The 10,097-nt window shown below is 47.1% G+C and overlaps 1 protein-coding gene across 1 annotated transcript; it reads right to left on the bottom strand.

The window, feature by feature from the left end:
• Window positions 1-731: 731 nt before the first annotated feature.
• On the bottom strand, window positions 732-5,537 carry th (tyrosine hydroxylase). The gene is made up of 13 exons (XM_057052813.1): window positions 4,806-5,537; window positions 4,301-4,504; window positions 3,929-4,103; window positions 3,739-3,827; window positions 3,538-3,605; window positions 3,407-3,457; window positions 2,880-3,025; window positions 2,647-2,782; window positions 2,493-2,562; window positions 2,353-2,409; window positions 1,882-1,977; window positions 1,671-1,804; window positions 732-1,349 (listed from the first exon to the last, which is right to left on the bottom strand). Exons 1-13 carry the CDS (start codon window positions 4,887-4,889, stop codon window positions 1,190-1,192), a joined length of 1,470 nt encoding a protein of 489 aa, XP_056908793.1. The 5' UTR covers window positions 4,890-5,537; the 3' UTR covers window positions 732-1,189.
• Window positions 5,538-10,097: the final 4,560 nt, after the last annotated feature.

Genomic DNA, 10,097 nt, shown 5'->3' on the forward strand with positions numbered 1-10,097 from the left:
CACTGACAGGAGGTGGAGGTGGTGGTGGTGGTGGTGGTGGTGGTGGTGGTGGTGGGGAGGAAGACTGACCGCTGCAGAAGGTGCGAGGCTCTTTTTCCTGACAAAGAGTGTCAACGCACAAAATGACAAAACTAAGAAAGTGGAAGAGCACAACACGAAATGCCATTCTAAACTCATATGCAGAAATGGAGATTTACATGAAATCCGATGTTTATTTAAAACTATAAGCGGGTGTCTTTACAAAAGGTAAAACTGTGTTCGTCTTCAGACCTACACTGACACCTAGTGGTGAAAGAGGCTAACCTTTATTTGTTTGTCTCAGCTGGTCCTCTCACCTGGGGACAAGGACAGACCTTCACAAACGCGCCTGTTTGGTCCGTTAACTGTTATGAAAAAGCAGAGTGAATGCCTTTATTTTTATCTTTTCTGGATTCTCGTGTGGACGACAAAAAGCGTTCCATCATTTAATTAAAATTTTTAAGAATTGAAGTGATTTTTTTCCCGCAGAACAATAAAGTAGCAAATACAGTTCATAGTGGTTGTAAGCAGGGAAAGAGCTAATGATGGAAATAGATTTAATTCTTTTGAACCTTCAGGGTTTCATGGCGTGTTGCTTTAGTGGAGCGCGCCCTCTGGTGGTAGTCTGAGGTAACATCAAATCAGCCAGACCCAGTTCATCTATCAGTATAATTGATAAAAGATAAACTGTTTAAAATAATGTAGGCATCACAATTGTTGCCATCCATCTGTTTATCAGATTGTTTTATTCAACAGTACATTCTTACAGAGAAAATGAAATTAATTGTAAATTTACAATTCATGCTGCAAAAAATCATATATCATATATCATATAATTAAAATCCTATAACATTATATTCATCAACAATTACTCTTTTCATTGATTTTGGTTCAGATGTGGACAAAACGAACAAACAAACAAAAAACAGTCAGATAAACTGCATCGGAACCAAACCTCCGATCTAAATGAGTGTTCAATCTTTGGAAAGGGTGCACTGCAGCACTGCAAATATTCCTATTTTACCTGCCTGAAACAACCAGAGTGCCACACAAGCAACAACTGATGAGAAGCGGCACCAGAAGTGGAGATACAGCACAGAAAGCTGAACATATATGAGTTTTCGTCACAAGCGGCAGAGCAACGGAGGGAGGAGGCGCACGGTGTCGGCCATCAGGACAGAACACTGAGGGCGTCTGCCAGCATCTTTAGCTCATCCTTCACACACTCCAGGCCTCCCTGGATCTTCAGGGGGTTGTCCAGCACCTGGATGCTGGTGGTGTAAGGATCAAACCGAACCGAGAAGGGACGTTTGATACCGGCCACGTACCTCCTTAGGAAAGATGCAGGCAGAGGTCAGACATATAAAACATAAAAAGAGGACGAAGATGCCAGAAGTCTGGCGCTAAGTTCTATTTTCCAGCCACTGTGCTGGGTTTGTCTGGAGACTAAATACTGTAAAAACACTCACTAAAGCTGCTTCTGCAGGACTGCATTTGATGTGTTTGCCAAATAAAAGTCTCTGCCTTTGACTTTGGTATGAAAGCTGCATCAGTAGCAGCCCTCTCTGTCCGGCAGCTCTCTAAATTATTCTCACGTAACCCATCATCCCTCTGTTTTTTGGCATCTATGTTTTCCACGCGAGGGTCAGTACCTGAACTTCTCTTTAGCATCTGCAAAGCTCTCGGAGATGAAGTAGACCGGCTGGTACGTTTGGTCCTGATACGGCTGCACGGCCGCGGCATCGGGGTCAAACTCTCGCACCTCGGGTTCATCAGAGAGCGAGTGCTGCCGTTTGAGTGACAGGATGGAGCGTTAGCGCAGCGCCGAGGCGACAGGTTCAAGGGGATCAAACACGGACTCACCACCAGCTCTCCGTAAGAGGAGAGTAACCCTGCACCGTAAGCCTTCACCTCGCCGTTCTGTTTACACAGGCCGTACTCCACGGTGAACCAGTACAGCTGACAGGAAGACACACAGACCAGTATTATTACATTAAACCGGGGTTTTTGTTTTTTCCCCCAGGATTTGGACTATTTCTGTATTTTGCTTTACTGAAAACTGTTGATTCCAATAAAAGTGACAGTCTTTAAAACATGTGGCCCAAATTTAAGGAAAATAATATCATTTTATTCTGTATAATAACCTTACTGACAGCACTTAAAATTAAAATATAACATTAAAGCAGGTCTACATCAATGGCCTTTAATTAAAAAAAAAATCAGCTACTCAGTTACAACTATAATAACAAGAATAGCAATAATAATACATCTCTGCAACTGAATTATTCCCATATTAAGTCCCGTTAGTGCACCAGTGCTGCTGTTGGAACTCACAGTGGACAGTTTTTCAATGTCTTCATCAGAGGCACCGAGTGATGCGAGTCCGAGGCTCTGTGGTAGATGAATCCATGCAGAGTTATCAAAGGAAAATAACTGAGCCTGAGGGAACATATTGCTCTGCATCCTCCCCTCACCTGGGAAAACTGGGCAAAGGTGCTGTTGGCCAGCATGGGGACGTGACCCAGCAGCTCGTGGACGCAGTCGCTAAGGACAAATAGAATTGTCCTCTTTAATTCTGTGCTTTTGACCTTCACGTTTATTATTACAAGGAATCGGGGTTGTACTCACGGCTCTGGGGAGTGCATGGGGGAGGACGCGTGTCGGATGTACTGGGTGCACTGGAACACTCGGAATGCCAAACTGGCCAGGAAATCTCTGGCCGAGAGTAGACCTGCTACTGGACGGAGTATGAACCCTGTATGCTCTGTGTGTGTGTGGGGGGGGGGGTTAGTGAGAGATCAACATAGAATAAATAATTGCTATCCCTATTGGCATTTGAAGCATTTAATGATTGTCATTACCTTTCAAGAAGCATGACACATCCTCCAGCTGTGGAATATTGTCCGGACTGTACCCACAATGCTTTTCCAGCAGCCGGAAGGCCTCAAGGTGTTCGCTGCAGGCGTGGGTAGCGTACAAGTCCCTCAGAGTCAAGTAGACTTCCCGCCTGTGTGACAAAACCACTGTAAATATATTCAAACAACAACTAAACTGCCATGTCACTGCCCTTTCTCTCCACACATCAGTGCAAATGCCATTTAAATGACTTTTTCCAAACGCATTCACAAATTATATCGTGCATTTTTACATTGTTCAGATGGCTTTGACCACCAGCGATGCTTAAATCTTTGTCATTTTGGGCCAATTAGAAGTGGGAAAGAGAGGTTGAGCACAGCTGCGGTGCCTTCGCCTGTGGCTAATGGTGCGAAATAAAAGGTAAGGGCGGACGTTGTAGCACTGAAACAGACGGACGGTCGGGCTGATATCTTCATGCCTGATGGGTAAATGCAGATTTCAGAGCCGCCCTCGGGATGACTGCGTTTCTCACCATGTTCCGATCTCCTCTTCTGTGTACTCCACTCTGGGAATCGGCTCCCCGCTGAGCACAGAGATCAGATATCAGGACGGATGCGTTTATCTGTGTTTTGGGTCTGTTTCTACCGACAGCAACGGTCTTACTGTCTGTATCTGAAGGCGATGTCTCCAATCATTTTCCTCCTCTGCCTGTAAGCCGCGTCCGTGTAGCCCTGTTCAGATTCAGGATGTCACACTCTGATTACATTCTCTGTCATGGTGCATACTGGTCATACGCACGACAAAAACCATCCCAGAAATGAGGGCTGGTTTCCATCATTCGCTGCTAGAAAACCCATTACTTACAGGATGGTCCTGATCCAGATCTGGATCAAATTTTGTGACCAGATGATGACATTTGTCTAAATCAGCTATTTTCTTTGGGAACCAGTGAACTAGAAAGAGAGCAAATGGACGCGTCAGTGCAGTTTTGGTTCTTCTTCTGCGCACTTTGACGCGCTCCAGATGTGTTTGTCAAAGCGGGGGACGCGCTTACATTTGACTTCTTTGGTGGTTTTTACGTCCTCCGCGTTCCTCTTGAGGGAGCCGATGAGGGTACTGACGTCTGACAGGTGCAACTCGCAGCGGACGAAGTACTCCAGGCCCTCCAGGCTGTCCTTCAGCTTCGGGCATGGACGCGTCTCCAGATGATGAATTTTTGCTTCAAATGTCTAAAAAAATAAAAATAAAAATCTAAATATCTAAATATTAAATATCTGTTGAAGTTGGACCACGGTGGTATTTTTCAGAATCTGAAGATTATCAAAATGCTATAAATGAAAATAAAATAAACGATTAAGAACCGGAGGTCGAACTGCTGGATCTTATTTTCTTCGCACAAACAGATAATGACAGTCGAGAATCGTACCTCGAAGACTTTGAGAGTGCGGGACAACCCGGGTGTTTTGGTGTTCCTCAAAGTGAAGAAAATGTTGAGAAGAGCTCTCCCGTCGTCCTCCTCAAACACGATCTGCTCGCTGGCCTCCGCCGCCTCCGCCGCTGCGGCCGCCGCTTCCCTCTCTTTGCGCGCGTCCTCGATCAAGCTTTGACGGCGGCCAAGGAATCGCTGAGACTGTTAAAATTGGAGAATGACCGACTGTGACTTTACTGACTTTATTTAAAGACAATGCCAGTACACAGACACAGAGGCAGTTTCGAATCGATGCGTTTTCATTAAATGCGCACAAAGGAAACATGTGACAGACTCTCTTAAGACACACTTGTGGCTAATTTAAGCATTTATTCTGTGTCCGTCTGGTTATCATTCAATACGAAACTTGTAATTTTAACCTGCCAAATCTTTCCGTGCGCCACACCAGCAGCTCTCTGGGCAACGCTCGGGAAATTCTCTCCAAACCTGATTCTAAACTGACCGTGACTGAGTCCGATCTCTCCAGCTCGGACGGAGCTCTGCGGATGCTCTTTGTGGAGGACGTGGAGCCGCTGGACTGGGGCATCTCGATGTCTTCTGGGGTGCCTTTGTGAGAGGAGTCACGGAGGAGTCTCTGGTCTCTACGGTGTCCGTGCGGCGCGCAAGGCGCTTTTCTTGTCTCCCCACACAGGTTTGCTCTTTTTATGGGGTCATTTGTTTGCAGGTTCTGACGTCACGCACGCTAATCTCGCTCTTATCAATCAATGCTTCGAATCAGACACATCCTGAGTTGACCGTGTATCTATAAATGACCTTTTACGCACGCAGACACGTAAAAGGCGAAGTTGCGTTGGACGCACTTGTCATATTCAACTTAAGGTTTAATCCGAGGTTTGTCCTCGGGGTTTACACAAAGGTTAGATCAGGGGAAAAGTCATCTGTGCAAAATTAAGTCCCTTTATCAGTTCACTCGCATCCCCACAGCTCTTTATAGCATTAACAGCGAAAGAAAAAAAGCGCACGCACCTGAAAAGGAACGAGAGAAGAGCGCGTTGTTTTCCTGGCGGGGTCTCTCTCTTATCCCATTTAACAACCACATCAAGTGAATCTGTGTGGATTTGGTCCCTGACCGCGCTGGTTAACGTGATTGTGAAGTGATGTACTGTGACCCGGGGCGAGGAGAGGTAAACGGATTATCAATGCACCTCTGGTCACATGCTGCCACAGCCGCAACCTCGCAAAGGTGCAGAGGAGGCAAATGGAACCCATTGTGACTCTCTCCCCGAACCTGGGCGCTCAGGCTGGAAATGTTAAAGAGCACTGATGTAGCCCTGGGCACCGACAGCGGCTGCCTCGTCCTTTATTGAGGGACAACAGAGGGTGAATGCGGAGAAAGAATGATAAAGCAAACAGACAATGCCACATCTCCACCTTGTGTCCGCCTGATTTCTGCATGGAAACCCAGTAAAGAAGCAAAGGATCTTAAGAAATGAAGCCTTTTCTTTTAGGTGACCTATTTTTTGTCACGAAGGGGGGTGAACAGGACCCGAACGCAGGCCAGGACACGGTAGTAAAATAGTCACAAGGTTTTATTTACGGGGGAAGGGGAGCAACCCAAGGAAGACGCGGGCAGCCCTCCAGGACAGCCGAGCACAGGGAACAGAAGCAGCCCTCCAGGGCCACAGGAAACTCGGGAACAGAAGCGGACCTCCAGGGCAACAGGAAACTCGGGAACAGAAGCGGCCCTCCAGGGCAACAGGAAACTCGGGAACCGAAGCAGTCCTCCAGGACCGCAGAGAACTCGGGAACAGAAGCAGTCCTCCAGGACCGCAGATCCAACACACGACGAGGGAACCCGAACAAACACCCTCACACGACGAAGGAAGACAAACAGACACACTAACAAGACTAACAGAACAGCCACACAACACAAACAGACACCCTGGAACACAGACACCCGGGAACACAAACAGACACCCGGGAACACAAACAGACACCCGGGAACACAAACAGACACCCTGGTACTGACAGGCAGGCGCAACCTGCTTAAATAGGCAGCCCAATGTAAATTGCCTACAGGTGTGCCTGCCAGCAGTGCCAGCTGTAACCAATTGTGCCCCACACCACCCCCTACAGCACAATGACCGACACAACCCCAAACCCCTGACAATTTTTAAGTGGGATGTGAGATTGAGCGGGCGGAACTTTGGCATTTATCAGTCTGAAATAAGGAATAAAGGAAAAATTACTTATTGACCTTTTTTTTTGCTAGTGCCTGAACACCAGATGGAAGCTTGACATTTAAAACAATTATCAATTTTATGGTCTGTTCGATCCATGCTGTGCAAGTGCCGATCAGATAAGGATAAATTGTGGGGGTTTTGATGTGTTAAGACAACCAAGTTGGGCTGAAAGAGCATGAAATGATCTGCCTTTTGAAACCTGTTCTTGTGGATGGGGGAAGGACCTGAGCAGGAGTGAGTCAGCACTACGTTGAGCCTGGATGGAGACAAGCCAGTGCCGCCGCTCCTCTTCCACCCAAACGTCTGTTTCCCTGCTTGATCAAGATCGCGGCCGATAACGGCTGAAGTCACCCGAGACAAAGCTTTCCCGCTTCTCCGCCTGTTTTGCTTTCATGGGTTCTCTCAAAATAAAGACATGGGAACAAACATAGCAACAAAAATCTGATTCAAATCCCAAAATAAGAGCTAATATTCTTCTAATTACAGGTGTTGCATCCTCATCAGGGTCACAGAGGGTGTTGGGGTCTATCCCAGAAACCACTGAGAGAGGTCAGAGGTCACACACACACACACACACACACACACACACACTGAGGTGGAGCTGAACCCTACGCTAACTTTGTGGCCCTTATGTAAATATTACATTAAGTTTTCTTGAATCGACGGCCGTAAATGCCCCTTAAACATGGAAATAACTTGAATGGAGCATTTTTTCCAGTTCAGCAGACCAATGTCCTCTCCCACTGGACTCTGGACTGATTGTCACGAGCCACCAGACCTCCACTAAAGCTCGTAGCAGGTATCCGAGCTAGCCGAGCTGGAGGTGATGCCTCTCTGTCACTCATCCCTCTGTGTTTATTTGATTCCACCTTCTCCTCTGGATGACATCACACTGATAATTATAACAATTATGTATGGATTCAGTGGCAGCATTGTGGCATTGTGAGTGTCTGCTTGTTCCTGCATAATTGTTGGGACGTTGGACGGGCTAATTACAACTATAGCGAGACCAGCTGGGCTATTATTCGCCATCCTCCATGTTTTTTTTTCTCTCCCCCTGGCTGGTCAACAATGCCGGACACCTTTGTGGGAATCATTTGACTCATCTGGGTGATGATGAGAAGAGGAAACGCAAAATAAATTCACCATTTGTCATAGCATTGTTGGGTAAACACCCCCACGGTACATCAGCTCGCTGCTGTAGAAAACTGTTGTGTGATAAAATTCAGTTCTTTCTTGTTTTATTTTTTATTTTTTGGACACATTTTCTATAATTGTCCCTTCTTTTCTTGTTCAGCGTGTGTATCTGTCTATTCTTATGTGGTATCTCACCATTTTGCCTCACCTGTATTTGAGAGCGGACTCCACAATCCCAGCACTGAAATATTTGCATTTTCATATTTTTCTTCTAATTCTCAGACTTTTTCAGGCTGTTTAACCTTTGTGTGATTTAATAAAAGACTGAAATTCTCAGGTACATCTGATGATATATTTTCCTTTCAGCCCATAGAAACCAAAAATGTAACAGGCCTCTAGTTTAATCTAGAATATATGTGCTCATTCTGTCGCCGTCGCTGCAGAACGATAATCTCAAACATGTGTGGCGGGAAATGTGACAAGAAGCACCTTAAAGTTGTCAGAAGCAGCACAACTTAATTATTGCAGGAGCGTTGGACCCACATAAATCTGTATTTGCGTGCAGAGCACCTGTGGCTGTGATGACTGCCGTTGTTTTGGTGTCAGCTCTAACGACTCATCACGCCGAGCCAGAGCGCCCCTCCGCCGCCTCCATCTACATGCGTAATTTGACTCGCGCGGCACAAAGTGGGTTGGTGGGATTGATGCTCAATGGTCCGTGCAGACAACCACGGCCCTGCTGTCGCCCTGGACCAGGCCTGAAGAGATCCCGTCCATAAAGAAGCCGCTTTTTTTAAACCATCATGTTTCCTGTCCTGTCTGCTGCTTCTTTTAATGTCACATCCTCGTCCCGATGAGGTCCGGATGCATCCATCCATCTGCTGTGAGCGTCCCGTTTGCAGCTGAGGGTAAATTCGCCAGTTATTTGTTCATCATCGATGAACCCATCGATCATTTGAAGTGGTCTGAGTCCCGCTAACAGAATTATTACAAATAAACGTATTTCTCTCAAAAGAATCCTGTATTCAGTCAGGATCTGCTCTGAGACGAATCTTGAGGTTAAAACAGCGTTTGTGACGTTCAAGTCCCCCCCTCACGAAGGGGTCAAGGAGGTGGCATGATGTTGTGACCTCGACCGTTACGCCCTGCAGCAGTAGCGCACGGCAGCGTGGCTGGAAGACTACTGATTGAATTTACCTTTCCTTAATGGGCCCCTGTCGTCCAGTGGCCTGGAGGCCCCTGGAGGCCCAACCGCACCTAAGTCTTCCTCCTTCATCTGGTCCGGAACATCCGTACGGGTGCAAAAATCGATGCGTTCAAGATTTATACAAAACAATCTGGACATATTGAGCGTTTAGCACCTATTTATGTGGTTCTTGCTGTGGTTTGAGACACTTTTAGGCTGGACACGATGTCGACACGACGCTGTAAAGTTACAGAGATGACGATTCCACTAATCCCTAATGCTCAAGACTGAATATAATAATATTTATAGAGAAGGAAAAGCAACGGGATTATATTAGGATTGACTTCCATTATCTGGATTTTCTCCACTATATTTCCAGCTAGTCAGTTTCGAATCCGTTCTTGGAGGCGTTGGGGCGACCTGGGGGACCAGTTTAGATGTTTCCTCAGCGCAGGTGTGTTGGTGGACGATACCTGGCCCCCATGACAGCGATAAAGTCCTTAACTGTCAGAGTTGGCCCCGTTGTCAGATGCGTGAGGCCCAGATTGCAGAGTAAAGGAGACAGCAGAGGACGACAGACAGAGAACAGAGGACGAGACGTCCCCATTGAAAATTGCTTATTGGTGCAAATAAAAAGCAAATTGGACGCAAATCGCATATAAAAGGCTGAGCCCAACGAGGCCGCCCTGGCTGGGATTGATGGCTTATGGAATTTGTTGCAGACATAATTCCCTCTGACGCACGCCGCGCACGAGACGTCGTGGCTCTGTTTCTCACCCCCCCGACGACCCCCCACCCTGCGAATAATGACTGCAGCTGCGTCGATGTGGCTCAGCGTTTGTGTGTGTGTGTGTTTGTCCGGGTGTCTGATTTTGATGGCGTTTTACAGTCGGTGTGTCCGTGCGCGTGTGTCTGATTACCGTGCACAGAGAGGCCATTACCCGGGCGTCAGGAGGAGAGGGTCTTAATAGGCCACGGTGGATGCAGAGGCAGGAGGCCGTGTAAACACCGCCCCGTCCATCTGACCACATCAATACCGCCACCTGGGAGTTCGGCCACTTCAGTCACAAAACCAATCCCCCATGTGGGATGAATTTGTCCTGTGTGGACACCACGGCCGCTTGGTCAATCAGCCGCTCGGGCCTTCCTGCGACAGCCGCTCACACCCGCCGTTGATTCTTTCCTTCTCGTTATGGTGCATTTCTGAAAGTGAGACGAGACGGGAAAC

The sequence above is a fragment of the Takifugu flavidus genome, chromosome 13 (genome assembly GCF_003711565.1).
Source record: "Takifugu flavidus isolate HTHZ2018 chromosome 13, ASM371156v2, whole genome shotgun sequence".
In the NCBI taxonomy this organism is placed as follows: domain Eukaryota; kingdom Metazoa; phylum Chordata; class Actinopteri; order Tetraodontiformes; family Tetraodontidae; genus Takifugu; species Takifugu flavidus.